Here is a 14,443-nt window from a genome sequence, read left to right on the forward strand (position 1 = left end):
TAGCCCGTGCAGAGTCATGGTGTCACTTCCTGGGTACAGCGAGAGGCGCCACACTGCATCAGATGTGTGTTGGTATTGGTTTCAACCGAGAAATCCACATGTGCAGCGATAATGGTTAGCGAAACTGCGGTACCCTGAGAAATCACATCAGGACCTCGGCTCGTGTTCCGATTAGATTGCATCATAGAAGTAGATGTCAATGAAGAAGAACCCTTTGCGTCGAAACGTAGTGGTCAAGAATTGGAGAAAAACCATTAAATAAGTAATTAACTATACGCTCAGGGTAGCGCCCCGTGGTTGTCAGAACCTACAACCCATAATGCATCATGATAATCCCTAATCGCAACCCCGTGTCCTTCTTCGCGGCCCTTCTACTTGTCCAAGCCTAGAGACTTGTTAAACTCAAGCATTGGCAACTCGGGGCTCCCCTTATCACGCGAGGGGACAGCCCTGATCGTCGTGTGCACCCCCATCCTCAGCCTCCCGTCGAACACCTCCGAACCGTCCGTGTCCGTGTCTCCCTTCGGAGGGTAACCTTGCACGTCATTTCGGTGCTCCTTCGGTAGCCGCCTCTTCTTCCGAATGGCAAAGAATAGGAACGCAGCCAAGCCCACAAGGATGACGACACCAGCAGCTGCGCCGATGCCAATTCCAGCCTTGGCCCCCCGGGAAAGACCGCTCGCCGCCTTTCCGGCCTCCGCCGTGGGATCGCTTCGCGGCGGCTCCCCGTCGGTATTCTCAATCCCCCCGGTGCTCGGCTTCCTCTCCGTTGCCGGCTGGGCGTGGTTTCCGACGCAGGAGAAGCTCCCCTTGACGATCGGCTTGATGTTCTGGTCGAACCAGGAGCAATCCATCGAGGCGGCCCCCACGATCTTGAAGTCCGACGTCACCTCCTTCAAGCCGAAGAACTCGACGTTCGTCAGCGCCGGCCCCTTAATGGATATTGTTCCGGCGGTTGCCAACGCGTTGGCCGTGAAGTTGTTCAGCCCGTCGTTGCCGGAGATGAATATGTTCTTCATCGAGCGCAGTCGGGGGAAGGCGAGCGTCGTCATGGCGGAGTTGTCCTCCACGGTGATGCTGCCGACCGCATGCGTCAGGATCGGGATGGTCAGGTCGGTGAGCGAGGTGGACTGGAAGGCGAGATCGCCCGTCACGTTCCGGAGAGACGGCAGGTCTATCTCGTCAATGTCTTGGATGGTGGACGTGCTGGTCGTGTTCGGCTTGCCGAGGGAGGAAAGCTGCGGTAGCGAGACGGCGAATTTCTGCCCGTTCGAAGCGAAGGAGAGAGTCTCGGCGAATTGGAGGGCTGGCAGTTCCAGCTCCACCAGTTTGGGATTTCCGTCAAAGGTCAGGTCTGCCCCCACGGTCTGCAACGAGTTGAGAGATACGGACGATAAAACGTCATTCTGTTGTATCCGGAGGAAGCTGGTCACCGTGACAAGATCCCCGATATCCAGTGTCTTCATGCTGGGGTTTGTATTGATCGTCAATTGCCCGTCCATGGTGACCAACCCTCCAACGTGGAATTCGTCCACGTCGGTACCCCACGCCTGGAACAACTTTCCAACAGTGAGCTTGTCGGAATGTTGGATCGCCACCTCGCTGATCCCGCCGGTGATGGCATATCCACGACCCACGGATTCCAGGCTCGGAAACGAGATGCTGAGGCTTCGAACCGTGCCGGTGGAATCGATATTCTGGATGGTGATCCCACCTTTGATGGCCTTGAGCTTCGAGGCGATGACGGTGGTCCGCTGAGGACGGGAGTCAGCGTAGATGACAAGGTCGCCCGTGATGGTTACGATGTCGCCCAGATCGACGACGGCGTTGGAGGATTGCCATGCCGAGGGCTTGTCGCCGAAGAGGAGGGAGATGGAGCCGTCAAAGGTCGTGCAGCTGGAGATGTCATCGCTGCCGGCGGGGGAGGAGATGGAATAGCCAGGGGAGCTGCATCCTGTAGAAAGACAGCGTCAGTCACCATGTTTTGGCTGGAAAATGAGGTACTGAATGGACTGTACCTGCTGCGACAGAACCAAGAAACTGGGAGACCAGCAAGACTGCCGTTAAGAATGGACGGCGTGGCATGCTCGCGATGGCACTGACGGCCTCAAACCTTGACCCCTCAGAGTCGTATCACAAAGTGCACCCAGATTCGAGAGAACTGGGTTTGAAGGTCCAGGGAAATTGGTCCATGTTTTACACGCACGGATCACGGGGTGGCTGTCAGCAGCCAAGACCACCGCTAAACTCACTACGGGCTGCCAGCAGGGGTTCGCGATCAATAGCGCGCGATCTAGACTCGTGTGTCAGCAAATTCGAAATTTGGTGCTGTTTGCGTACAACTCGAACATGGGAAGGGGAGAGAGCCTGAGACTGTAAGGGTCAATATGATGTCTCTCGATATTGCAGGGTTTACCTTGAAGTGACAGGCAAATGATACTTGCCAAGGCCACGGGAGAAGACCTTGGCAGCCCGAAGCTTCTGGGAATAGCAATAGGGCTCAAACTCCCCCACAGCCCTCCCTGTCCCGTCCCGGTCCTGGATCTCCGAGTGCGCGGCCCGGGAAGACGGGGCTAGTGAAAGGTGGAACCTGGCTGCGTGGAAAAGGGAAGGAAAAAAAGGGGTAAAACGTGGGGCCTGTGCACTCTGTGATCACGTGAAGATCCCTGTTTTTTATCCTGGTCCCGCTTCCAGGAACGCTTCATCTGGAGCGTTGCAGTTACAACTTTGGTGGGGCGGTACCTTGAGGGTGATCGGCGTGATCGGCAGCTCTTGCGAGATTAGCTTTAGGTTTTGGGCCGGTTTTAGGGCTTTGAAAAGCTCGATTATGACGGGTGAGAAGCCAGAGACGTCCCCATCGCCGACATGGCCAACAGTGTAAGTTCACCGGGCCCAAGTCCGGTGCCACGCCCGGTAAATGTCACCGGGGAGGCCGGCTACATCTCGAATGCGGAGCTCAACGACATCATGGGCCTCGCATCCGGCAGCGGCAAGCGGGACGGCAGCGGGGTGACCTCGTACTACGACGAGGACAGCCGAGTCCGACACTCTCGTCTAAGGCGATAACTGAGTTTCGTACATGAACTCGGCGACGCTGAGCAAGCGCGTGGCGAAGTACAAGAGCGACAACTTCGGCGGTTCGACCGAATGGGCCGTCGACCTGGCGCGGTTCGTCGTCAAGTACGACCCGGATAATGAAGACTCCGGCGGTGCTGACTGGCACCATGTCTACTGTGGCGATTCGTCGATGGACATTAACGTGGACCCCGACATCCGATGGAGAGATCTGGGCTGCGAGGGAGCCTGGAAGGATGCCGAACTCGCTAAGGTAAGGGGAGGTGAGTCTCGGTAAGGCTCGGTGGTGCGGGGTTGTGCTGAGGCAGGAGAGGTAGGGCGGAATTGCCCAAGTGTGTCCTTCGCTACCTTGCCGGTAACTACATAACTACCACAACTCCCGCCCTCTCGCGTCGCCCACCTTCTTGCCGCATTCTAATTGCTTCCACGCCCGATCCCACTGTTTCTTAAGTTGGCTATTCTTGCGCTCGTCGAAAGGCATGATTAATGACCACGCCGCGTTACGTGGCACTTCCGGTCGACAAGGCAGCCGACGACGACGAATTGTTAAAGCACGTCACCCACGAGGTACGGACCCCGTATCCCTTACCGCGCATCGGAGCCTGTTTTGTGCCAATGCTGACATATGTGCTGCCAAAGTTTGGTGATGGCTTCTCGGCGTCACAATGTGACGTCTCTGGCTTCTCACCCGTCATAATCGAGCTTTTCAAAGCCCACCCGACCGATCGTGTCATCGTCTTTAGACCACAAGCTGGACTCGAAGGCTTCGGGTGCATACGCATACGTGTGCTGAAGAAAGACGAGGACGACAAGCACGGGGACAGGGACAAGCAGAACAAGCACAAGGTGACGAAAAATGCCACCGTCTGGGAGAAAGTCAGAGGCAAGGGCGCCTATATAGGGATGATACCTGCTGGATGTCGATTTGAAGCTATGTACGTTGATGTGAACCTCGTCACGAAACGGGGGGACTAACCCCACGATAATTCCAATCCAAATGTTATGTGCGTATTCGAATGCAGCTTCGCGTGACAAAGTTGTGCTCATTTGACTTCTGATAGACCTCGGGTGCCTATCCTGTTGCGCATTCTGTGAGCGTTTGTTTCCTGGAGAGTTTGCGCCGGCGTGAGGATTTCGGCAGCGAGCTCATGAAGCCGGGCGGCCTCTTCGCTTGAGGGCCGGAATCTAAGATTGTGAAACTTCGCCGGAGTGGCTTCAATGTTTCCGGCGATGGACATCATGTCTGCCACCATGTCATTTGCGGTGGCCATAGCCTGCGGCCAGACAATGCTTAAAGTGATAGGAAACAAGGCTCGCTGCTCGCCTTCTCATCTAAGTCCCATAGCCCCGCTCGACTCGTGGACGCCGTTCAGGTTTGTGCAGTTGGTAGCACCCGCTGCCAGTTGGATCTCAGTAACCTCAGACTCTCAATTCCGATGTCATGGTATGCGCAAGCTCAAACTCAAACTCAAACTTAATGCAACTCACCGATGAGTCACGCCGTGAACCCTAATGCCAGATACAAAACGAATTCTCCGGTTGGGACACGACACGCGGAAATGTCATCTCTGCATCCAACACCACCACCACCACCTCAATTAATACCATTGGACTCTCTCTTGGACATTTCTCCCCAACACACACGCACACACACACACACCGCTCACAAACCCAAGCACACCACGTGTACCGGAAAAGCAGTAAGGAGAATAACAATCCACTTCACCTTTATTACACGGCTAATGATGGACCCATTCCAGAAATGCCCATCCGAAATCCGTCTGGAGATTATCCTCCAGCTCCACACCCGCCGAGACCTCGTTGCTCTCACTCGTGCATCCCCGGTCATGCTGCGCCAACGACAAACGTCCAAGTTTTCGATACTCGCTAACTATGTCGAACGAGATCTCGGTAACGGCTCTCTTGTCCAAGATGCGATGGCTGTTATTCTCTTCCCGACAACGACGGAGGAAGGGCAAAGTGGCAGCAGCAACGACGAGAGAACCGCCATTATCGATAGACATCTCCAGCAGTGGGCATCGAACAAACTGCCCGATCCATTCAGGCCAGTTGATATCCCCACCATCTACGTCCTTCATTCGCTCTGCCGGAGGATCTCTCTATACGTCGAGGACTACCTTTCCAAGGCCACGAGCCGATATCTGCCTTGGGTTTATCGTCAGCTGCCTAAGTTCGCGCATGGCGCCCATCACGTTTCTTGGGATTTTGCCGAGGCGGAGGATTGTAAGCCATCCCCGTCGCGCATGGTGAACGAGGGTGTGTTTGACATGGACGTATTAACCGACGACGAGTGGCGCAATATATTCCAGGCGTTCCTTCTGTACGAAATCCTTTGCAAGGTATACGGCCCAGTCCGGGAACGCAGCCACGGCGTTGATCATAAGGATGAGGAAGATGACGAAAGTGGTGATAGTGAGGACAGCTTGTCATTCTTAGCCGAGGAAGATGACCTACATGGCGCTAGCGAGGACTGCTCGCCAATCGCCTCCGAAGACGATGAGGAAGATGACCCACATGGCGCTAGTGAGGACTACATTCCGTTCTCCTCCTTCTGACAGCGATGAAGAAGAAGACCAACATGGCGATAACGAGGACTGCTCGTCATTCTTCTCCCTCTCCTCTGACGATGAAAATGACCAATGTGGCGATAGGGGGGACTTCTCGTCATTCCCCTCCTCCTCTGACGATGGTGGGGAATATGACGAAAGTGGTGATACGGAGGACGACCTGTCCTCTTCTTCCGATGAAGAGGAGGACAAAGACAACAAACCTCCTCCATTCCTGCATTGGGACTGGAGCTTCCTGGACAAATGCAAGGGAAGGATGGCGCAACTGCCCGACCTACACCTACTTGCCTGCGTGCGCGAGTACCTCCTCACCGTGTACGGGACCATGATCGCCATTCACGGGAAGGCCCGTCTCCTTTGCATTCCAGAAGCATGGAGATACCCGGAATTTGAGAATGCGCGTCTGTTGGGTGCCAGAGGATTTCCCGACCAAGGCGGGTATTGTCCCGGTTGGAATGACGTCGGGAGATGGTCGGGTTGGAGCAAACCTCTTGTGTCGTTGATGGCGACGGCTGGCCTTGACCTTCTCACAAGCACCCTCACATCACGCAGGAGGGCGTTCCGGAAGTTCATGCGAAACTTCGAAAAAGAGGTTAAGCACAAGCGTCCTATCGTACGATACACCGACATCGGCCCTTCTTCTCGATTTGAGCTGGGTCGTGATAGTAGATGGACTTTCGACTCGCCTTGGCACTGCGGTGGGCTTATGAGCCTCTACAGGCAACGGGCTTGGCCATTATTTGACGACGACCGATTGTATCCTGGGTCAGGTGGACTTCCGTCTGCCCGTGAATATTGGGGGTTGTATAGTGAACGGGGATATTCTATCACCGGGATTGGCACCGACGCAGGCAGCAGCGACTACGACGAAGACGACGATGCCGCCGTTTATGCTCGGGGGGAGCTAATCAGCTACGGGGCTATACTTTACCCGTCTATCTCAGCCAAGCTCGTACCTTTTTGGCATCGAGCAATCGTTTCATCAGCTATTTAATCCAGCGTTGATAGGCCAAGGTAATCAGAGTAAACAAGACATGTGACAAAGATGGCGAAAAGAATGTAGCAGGAATCTTATTCGATTAGAAGCATGTTCGTCGTCCTTAGCAGCCCTTGATATAGTTCCAAGATAACAATTCTGCCAATGGCAACTTCACAAACCACGAGGCACGAAATGCGGAGTGACAGATGGCGACACAGTTTTGCAAGTTGCATTTCCGCGGACCTCTCCAGTTCCTCCCCGCGACGTTGTAAATACTCTGGCAATTCGTCCGTGCGTCTATGGTGTCAAATCACGACATTTCTGTCTCCGACACCCGATGCAGGAACTGTTGTTGGATATCTCCGCGGAGGGAGCCATGTTTTTATAGTTATCTTCTCAGGTGTAACCAAGTCAAACGTCGTCGTCGATGAGCTCATCAGCAGCCAACCTTCCACCATTCCTTGTTCTGGCATTGTCCCTGCTTCTATTAACCAATTATTAAGCACAGTTGCCAAGATACCAGGGAGGCTGTGGGGGAAGCTGGTGAACTCCATGTTCAGCCGTGCCTTATCTCCGGAACTCGAGACCGCACCACCCTTCCGATGGCCGATATTATATGGATGATCAACTACCGGGGGCTCGGGCAGCCGCACTCCGACACCCAGTAAACAGGAGGGGATAACAAGTTGACGACTGCACCCGGGGCCATGGTTGCGTTATTCATCGGTCCAGACCCTGCAGGTGAAGTGGCGAGCGATTGGACATCAGTATTCTCGGGTACCGGTCCTCTCGCCAAATCTGCGATTTGAGCGGGTTCAAGCAAATCATACTGGGGAATGACAAGCAGCACGCAATAGATTGACAGTATTTTGGGATCATGGGAATGCAGGGCAGCTTACAATATCTTATCGCATCTGGCAGCTGGAATGTGTGATCAACATGCGTATATATGGGCTCTTCCGGCGTACACCTCAGTCCTCACGAACAAGCTCTCCCCAGGAGAATTAAGACGTCTCGGACTGAATTAATTAGAAGTCAAACCCTGCTCGCCTTTGAGCTTCCAAACCCACCCATGGCCGCCAACGTCGCGCCCGCTGAGAAACTCGGCGCCGTCGGGGTCGGACCCGACAGCGTCGAGGAGAAGAGCAAGAGCAGTCTCATTCACCTCAATGCCAGTGAGCACTCGGGATCAGATGATGAAGTGTACGACACCAGCAAGAATCCCTTCAAGGACCCCGCGGTCGCAGAGCACTGGCGTAAGGTCTATGACGCCGCCAAGTACGAGTGCCGGTTTGTCTTCGACCCGGAGATCGAGTGGTCTGAAGAGGAGGAGAAGAAGCTCGTCAGGAAGCTGGACATGCGTGTCTGTCTGTGGGCTGTAAGGATATCCCCTTCCTTTGAGGGGACATAAAGGCTGACGGGCTGAAATTCCCAGTGCGTCATGTTCTTCGCGCTGCAGGTCGATCGCGGAAACCTCGCTCAGGCGGTTTCGGATAACATGTTAGATGATTTGGGGATGAACACCAACGGTTAGTCATATCAGGCCATGTCGGACTGACGAGAAAGTGCATGCGTGCTGACGCCACGAAAAAGACTACAATTATGGTAACAGCATCTTCCGACTGTCATTCCTCCTGGCCGAGCTTCCGTCTCAGCTGGTGTCGAAGAAGATGGGTCCGGATAGGTGGATTCCCATGCAGATGGTACTGTGGTCTATCGTCGCGCTTGCGCAGTGCGCCTTGACTGGCCGGACGAGTTTTCTCGTTACCCGCAGCCTTCTAGGACTTCTCGAGGTTCGTCTGTTGTTACCCTTCAAGATATGTCGTGAGCCAGCTAACGTGGTTTTCTCCAGGGCGGGTTCATCCCCGACATTGTCCTCTGGCTGTCCTATTTCTACACGTCCCGAGAGCTCCCAATCCGACTCAGTTACTTCTGGACCTCCCTCTCGGTCACCGGGATCGTCACCTCCCTCCTCGCCTTTGCGCTCCTGCACCTCCGCGGCGTCAACGGGTGGGGCGGCTGGCGATGGTTGTTCCTCGTTGAGGGCCTAATCACCTTGCTTGTGGGCATTGCGAGCTTCTTCATGATGCCGGCCTCGGCGGTGCAAACCAAGGCCTGGTTCCGCCCCAAAGGCTGGTTCACAGACCGGGAGGTCAGCATCGTCGTCAATAGGGTCCTGCGCGACGACCCCTCCAAGGGGGACATGCACAACCGCCAGGCCATCACGCCGATGCGTCTGTGGGAAGCCCTGAAGGACTACGACCTGTGGCCCATCTATGTCATCGGACTCATCGAATTCATCCCATCCAACCCGCCAACAACCTATATCACACTGACCCTGAGGAAGCTTGGATTCAGCCCCTTCACTACGAATCTACTGACTATTCCATACGTAAGTTATCCCTCCAAATGGCAAGGAGATGCAATACATGCCTCAGTACTAACGACGTGATCCTAGAACGTCTTCCACATCATCAATCTCCTTCTCCTGACGCGACTGTCGGAAAGGCTGAACGAGCGTGCACTAGTGTCGCTGCTACAGCCCCTCTGGACACTCCCATGCCTCATCGCCCTCCGCTGGTGGCCCGGCGTGATCGTCGACAAGTGGGGGACCTACGCCCTCGTCACCGTCCTGACGTCGTACCCTTACGCCCACGCCATCATCGTCGGCTGGGCGTCTAAGAACTCAAACAACGTTGGCACGCGGTCTGTGTCTGCCGCTATGTATAATGTGAGTGAGAGCCACGCCGCTTTGTCTTTATTATCCTGTCTACCGACCTCTACTTTGGCATTGAGAGGTTCCGTGCTGATCTCGCAACCGAAAACAGATGACGGTCCAAACCGGCAGTATTATAGCCGCTTACATCTACCAAGATTACGACAAGCCCCTATACAAGGTCGGCAACCAGAACCTGGTCATCATCAACTTCCTTGTCATTGGCGCCTTCCTCTTCGCCAAGGGGTATTACGTCTGGCGGAACAAGCAACGCGACAGGGTGTGGGACGCCATGACGGAGCAGGAGAGGCGCGACTACGTCGACAATACGAAGCTGGCTGGGAGCAGGAGGTTGGACTTCAGGTTTGCGCACTAGGGGGGCTGTAATAAGGTGTGCAGGGCGGAACCAGGGATATGAGAAGGGAGGATTGAAGGCGAATGGATGAAGAGGAGAAATGGAAGATAAAGGAACCTTGAAGAAGGCGGGGTGCGGAAGACTAGCGGTCTTGATAGACGATGGCTAGGACAGCCGCTTATATCACTCTCATTATCCTTACGCTGTTGTGCATTTCCGGGCTTTGTCCAATAGTTAGCCCTCGGGAGCTGGAGATCAAGGACAGGGGAAGGGGAAGCGATAGAAAAGATGAATGGGAATGAACTGGAGAACCCGCAAGTTGACCAGCCACATGGAATCGCAGAGGGGCATCAAGGGTCAGGACCTGTCTCCCTGTCTGTCGACCCGGCGCTCTTCAATACCTCATTCCTCGTCAAACAGCAGCCTCGGCTCCCTCCTAGACAACAACGGGCTTCCGGGGCCAATTTTTCCCCAGTCATGCGCATCCAGACAAGCCCGCCGCGAAGCCAGGACCCCCGCGCGGGCCCTCGCGATAACGGCATCCTCGTACCCGTCGAGAGCCGCCCGCAAACCCGCCGCGCCGCCATCGATCGCGATCGCCTCCGCTTTGTCGTCGATATCAGTCGTCGAGGAGTTCCCTCGAGCTGTGTTGTTTCCCTCGGGCCCGCGAAGGCAGGGCGAGACAATGTCGGCAAAGTCGAGCACGTCGAGGATCGCGTGGTTAGCTCCCTCCCCGCGGTCTGTCGTATGTCAACGATGGGTCAGCATACCGTGGCCGAGGGATATGGCCCCATTACAATAAAACACCTACACATCGTCATAGTATGAAAGGCATCTCCCATAAGCACCACCCGGTCCGTCCCGTGCGCCCCCCTCGGAGGCGGCCAGTCTGCGAGATCTAGGGTCTTCACCTCGGTACCCGGGGGGATGCCGAGGACCAGCGACTGGAAGGGCTCGGCCCACGTCTTGGCGAGGATACAGAGGAGGTCGAGCCTGCCCTCGTTGGTGGGCGGCACGGGCGTCGGCGATGGGTTGCCGAGGAAGCCTGGGCGGAAGGGCCAGGAGACTACGATCTGGCAGGTGTACATGTCCGACCTCTCGTCGTTGTTGGCTGGCGCGTCGAGGACTGGCCGGTGGGGGTTGGAGTGTCAGTTCTGGGCTGGTCGGTCGGCTGTTATTTCGGCGTGGAGGCAATGGATGACCTACTGCTGAAGTACATGAAGGAGTCATTCTCAGACGAGGCGCCCTGGAAAAAGAAGGGGTCGAGCTGCCTCAGCGGCTCGATCTGCTCCGGACTGACGTCTATCTTGACGCCCATCAGCCGGACAGGCAACGGGCGGTTCTCGTGCTCGTTGGGGAACAACTGACGCCGGACTCTGGAGTTGCTGCCGTCGCATGCTACCAGCAGAGTGCCCACGCACGATGAGCCGTCCGAGAAAGATGCCGTGATTGAGTCGTCGCCTGTGGACTCGTATTTGGTGAAGGCTTTCCTCCACTGCGAGCCAGTGGCAGCGTCAACAATGGATTCTTCCCTTCACCAGATTTGGAGATCCCGAATCCACGCACCTGAATATCAATTCCAGTCGCGAGGATCTGCAGCAGCCTCTGGCGACTGACCCTGATCCTATCCGACTCCGGCGCCTTCGGTGTCTTGGCCACGAGCTCGCCGCTAGCGAGGTCAAAGAACGGGAACGCCGACGACTCCCCGTTCTCGACGGCGAGCCTATCGACGTACGCCTCGGGCAGCCGGCGGACCAGGTCCTCGGGGAGGAGGGACCTCACGGCGGGCAGCGACCAGTGGAGGCTGAGACCCCAGCCCACGCCGCGGTAGGCGTGGCCGAGGTCCCGCTCGAAGACGCGGAACGGGATCTGCCGTTCGCGGAGGTGCTGCGCGAGGAGAAGGCCGCTGACTCCGGCGCCGATGACGATGACGGGCTGGTGGGGTGGGTTGACCATCTTTTTTCTTTTTTTTTTTTTTTTTTTTTTTGTCTCTCTGCGCGCGCGAGACGGCAGGAAGCGGGGTACAGTATTGAGCAGCCTGGTGGTAATGATTGTTTGGTAGGTTCGTTGATGGTGCGTGGGATGTGTGCATGGATGGTGGCGGGGGCTGGGTGGCTGGGTTACACTGTTGGGGGCAGTGGGCTAATTCAACGGCGCACCTTGGAATGTTCCAGAGGTACAGTCGAACCTTGTACCTTTTGAGTCCACTGCAGGGCCAAGCGGCTGGAAACTCCCCCACGAATGGAAGTGTCAAGGCAAGAATCCCCCACTATTTACCAGGGTGTGCCAGCCAAGCCAGCCAAAGGTCTAGCCAGGATGCACCACGCAGGGTGTCTTGTTCCGACTGGTTCACCGACAATAGAGCCTGGAGCTAGCGTACGACGCCGTTGGGACTCGCACAGATTACCGTATTCAGATGGAGTGGGGCCCTCACTCCATCTGAAGGGGTTATCGGAGATCAGGCAATCGGTGGTCAGTTTGCTTGTTGGTTTGCTGTAAACAGGGGATGGTTTCGACTGCTGATTAACTGACACATGCGACGAAAAAGCAAACTTAGAAATACGAGAATACTTTGGATGATGGGGCAAGCGATGCTTTTCGCTCGCGCTCCTATATCCCCACTCCTTCCCATTTGTCCCCGCTCTATTCTTCTTCGTAATTCCACCGAGATTGATCAGCGACGCAGAATTTACTACGAGTGGCCTACCTGTAACTACCTCTATTGGTTGCTTCGCAGCCACGGAGTCTATTGTTACACAACTGATAAGTCACTTTGGATCCACATGCTGGGAAAGTATCTTGCCTGAGATCTCCCAAGGTGCTCAAAAACTCGAGAAAACGACAGCCCGGACGAAACACTCGTCCGCCAATGCTGGCCAGTGCGGCGCAGCCAATGTCTGCCTCGGGAGGAAAGGGAATGGTAGGCCATTGCCTCAGCTAGGAGCGCCCTATCCTCTGTAGTGTAGTTGAGAGATACCAAACGGGGACGTCCATCTACTCGGCATATTCGTGCCAATCATGTATCAGAGTGAAATTAATCGGTGGCCCAGTGGAAAACCCCTGCAGGTCATTGCAGACAGAGTGCAGATGTGGAGAGGCGCTTTGCTTGTATAATGGTCGTCGTACGAAAGGACTTCTAAGAAGGGCGAGATTGGGGTCAAGGTGGCTGAGACATGTAATTAAATCTCTCGTGGTGGCAACGCTAGAGCGAAACGTGGCGTTGATGATGGCGTCGCAGGAAGGGCCTGGCCCTTTGCTATTAACGACGAGGCGTATCAAGATGGGGTCATATCCTGGGACTAGGTTCGAATGTCGGATTGAAAGACCTGAGGAATAGGAACGGGTGATGATGGCACTGGTTAGGATAGTTACAGCGTTGTTGGCATTGGAAACTTATATTCAACGTCGGAGCTTACAATCACTTGTTGTGGACTGTGAATCGGGAATCAGAATTCAGTTCAAAGTAATTACTCAAAAGAATGTCGTGGAGGCCTCGCAACAGCACAAGTAATTAAGGAGAACCGAGTTTCCAAGCACACCAATCCCACCAGTCTCATCAGAGCTAGCAACCCGACGCCCCAGCCTCCAACCAACCCCAATCCAGATTATCCTTATGCAACGGCAGACAGCAGCAGAGAGTTGTCATCTGGTTTGTCGGAAGATGCCCAGTCAAGTGGCCATGCCATCGCTTAGAGCTGGAGGCAGTTGAGGGCGCTGATGGAGATGAGGGCGCCCTGCAAACCTAGTCAGCATGTCCCGGACTCCAAATTTGAAGAAGTAATTATAACTTACAACTGGGGAATCGGTCTTGCAGCAGTAGGCCTGGTTGGTGCAGCCGGAGCTCACGGCCTGGACGACGCAGCTGAGAAGGCCGTTGCAGCAGACCTGCTTCTCGACGTCGGCGTTGCAGGAGCCCTTGCCACCACCGCTACCACCGCCACCACCGCCACTGTGGCCACCACCGGGACCACCATTGCGGACAGCGAGTTGGGGAGCGGCAGCGGCGAGGACGGCCATGGTGGCGGAGAGGATGATAGACAGCTGCATGTTGAATAGGTGGGTTGGGTTTTTGAGTGGAAGTGGGTGAAAGGTGGGTTTGAAGGCTGGAAGGGGGTTCTGGGCTCTGAATGCTGCTCGATGATGTTGGTTGCGATGTCAAGAGAGTTTGAGCTCGAGAGGGGCGAGGGACCGTGTTATATAAACATTGGACCAGGGCAGAAGACGCACAGAGCCAGACACCATCGCGGCCGAGCTGCCTAACGGACCTTTCACCCCGGAAAAAGTAAAGCCATCATGGCTCTTCTGAAGTTGGCGAAGGGAAATCTCAGAGCCAGGTTGCAAGCGAGCCAGCCTGTGCCGTTCTCCCAGGACGTAAGACTTGAACACGCTTCATGTTGCACTTGCTGTGATTCGTTCGCCTAGAGGACGCAGGGGGTCAATGGGGGAAGAACTTGGAAGAATCTAGGGTTAATGTCATTTTGATCGACAACGATGCATACGGAGAATCGTCGATGATGCCTGGCTAACAAGACACTTCTCAGGGCAGCATGCCGATCTTTAAACAAAAAGGGTATCCATCCCTACTACGCAGCAGCCGTCACCCGGAAACCCCCAGCCAGTAGCAGGGAGCCTACAAGTCCTTTGCAGTTGGGAATTTAGCAGCCATGCCGTGCAGATCTATTTTAAATTCAACCTCACGTTGGGAGGCTATTTATACAGCCTGTGATGTA

At 55.2% G+C, this 14,443-nt stretch overlaps 7 protein-coding genes across 7 annotated transcripts; 3 read left to right on the top strand and 4 right to left on the bottom strand.

Moving 5' to 3' along the window:
* Positions 1 to 189: 189 nt before the first annotated feature.
* QBC33DRAFT_551706 (uncharacterized protein) lies at positions 190 to 2,172 on the bottom strand. Its single transcript, XM_060429214.1, has 2 exons — positions 2,019 to 2,172; positions 190 to 1,954 (listed from the first exon to the last, which is right to left on the bottom strand). The coding sequence occupies exons 1-2, from the start codon at positions 2,083 to 2,085 to the stop codon at positions 372 to 374; spliced, it is 1,650 nt and encodes a 549-aa protein (XP_060278712.1). The 5' UTR covers positions 2,086 to 2,172; the 3' UTR covers positions 190 to 371.
* A 1,285-nt stretch (positions 2,173 to 3,457) lies between these two features.
* On the top strand, positions 3,458 to 4,084 carry QBC33DRAFT_281630 (uncharacterized protein). Its single transcript, XM_060423246.1, has 2 exons — positions 3,458 to 3,642; positions 3,715 to 4,084. The coding sequence occupies exons 1-2, from the start codon at positions 3,562 to 3,564 to the stop codon at positions 4,048 to 4,050; spliced, it is 417 nt and encodes a 138-aa protein (XP_060278713.1). The 5' UTR covers positions 3,458 to 3,561; the 3' UTR covers positions 4,051 to 4,084.
* On the bottom strand, positions 4,080 to 4,499 carry QBC33DRAFT_551709 (uncharacterized protein). Its single transcript, XM_060429215.1, has one exon. The coding sequence runs from the start codon at positions 4,344 to 4,346 to the stop codon at positions 4,119 to 4,121; it is 228 nt and encodes a 75-aa protein (XP_060278714.1). The 5' UTR covers positions 4,347 to 4,499; the 3' UTR covers positions 4,080 to 4,118.
* Positions 4,500 to 5,315: 816 nt separating this feature from the next.
* QBC33DRAFT_281643 (uncharacterized protein) lies at positions 5,316 to 6,729 on the top strand. Its single transcript, XM_060423248.1, has 2 exons — positions 5,316 to 5,319; positions 5,406 to 6,729. Exon 2 carries the CDS (start codon positions 5,542 to 5,544, stop codon positions 6,655 to 6,657), a length of 1,116 nt encoding a protein of 371 aa, XP_060278715.1. The 5' UTR covers positions 5,316 to 5,319; positions 5,406 to 5,541; the 3' UTR covers positions 6,658 to 6,729.
* Positions 6,730 to 7,640: 911 nt separating this feature from the next.
* Positions 7,641 to 9,872, top strand: QBC33DRAFT_601328 (MFS permease). Its single transcript, XM_060432101.1, has 6 exons — positions 7,641 to 8,020; positions 8,078 to 8,171; positions 8,236 to 8,435; positions 8,495 to 9,034; positions 9,101 to 9,373; positions 9,471 to 9,872. The coding sequence occupies exons 1-6, from the start codon at positions 7,715 to 7,717 to the stop codon at positions 9,732 to 9,734; spliced, it is 1,677 nt and encodes a 558-aa protein (XP_060278716.1). The 5' UTR covers positions 7,641 to 7,714; the 3' UTR covers positions 9,735 to 9,872.
* Position 9,873: 1 nt separating this feature from the next.
* On the bottom strand, positions 9,874 to 11,889 carry QBC33DRAFT_281649 (putative FAD-dependent monooxygenase). The gene is made up of 4 exons (XM_060423249.1): positions 11,280 to 11,889; positions 10,920 to 11,208; positions 10,525 to 10,839; positions 9,874 to 10,453 (listed from the first exon to the last, which is right to left on the bottom strand). The coding sequence occupies exons 1-4, from the start codon at positions 11,667 to 11,669 to the stop codon at positions 10,116 to 10,118; spliced, it is 1,332 nt and encodes a 443-aa protein (XP_060278717.1). The 5' UTR covers positions 11,670 to 11,889; the 3' UTR covers positions 9,874 to 10,115.
* Positions 11,890 to 13,185: 1,296 nt separating this feature from the next.
* On the bottom strand, positions 13,186 to 13,846 carry QBC33DRAFT_574123 (uncharacterized protein). Its single transcript, XM_060430734.1, has 2 exons — positions 13,506 to 13,846; positions 13,186 to 13,447 (listed from the first exon to the last, which is right to left on the bottom strand). Exons 1-2 carry the CDS (start codon positions 13,758 to 13,760, stop codon positions 13,403 to 13,405), a joined length of 300 nt encoding a protein of 99 aa, XP_060278718.1. The 5' UTR covers positions 13,761 to 13,846; the 3' UTR covers positions 13,186 to 13,402.
* Positions 13,847 to 14,443: the final 597 nt, after the last annotated feature.

Source organism: Phialemonium atrogriseum, assembly GCF_030411735.1.
Source record: "Phialemonium atrogriseum strain 8032-3 unplaced genomic scaffold QBC33scaffold_40, whole genome shotgun sequence".
NCBI classification, from domain to species: domain Eukaryota; kingdom Fungi; phylum Ascomycota; class Sordariomycetes; order Cephalothecales; family Cephalothecaceae; genus Phialemonium; species Phialemonium atrogriseum.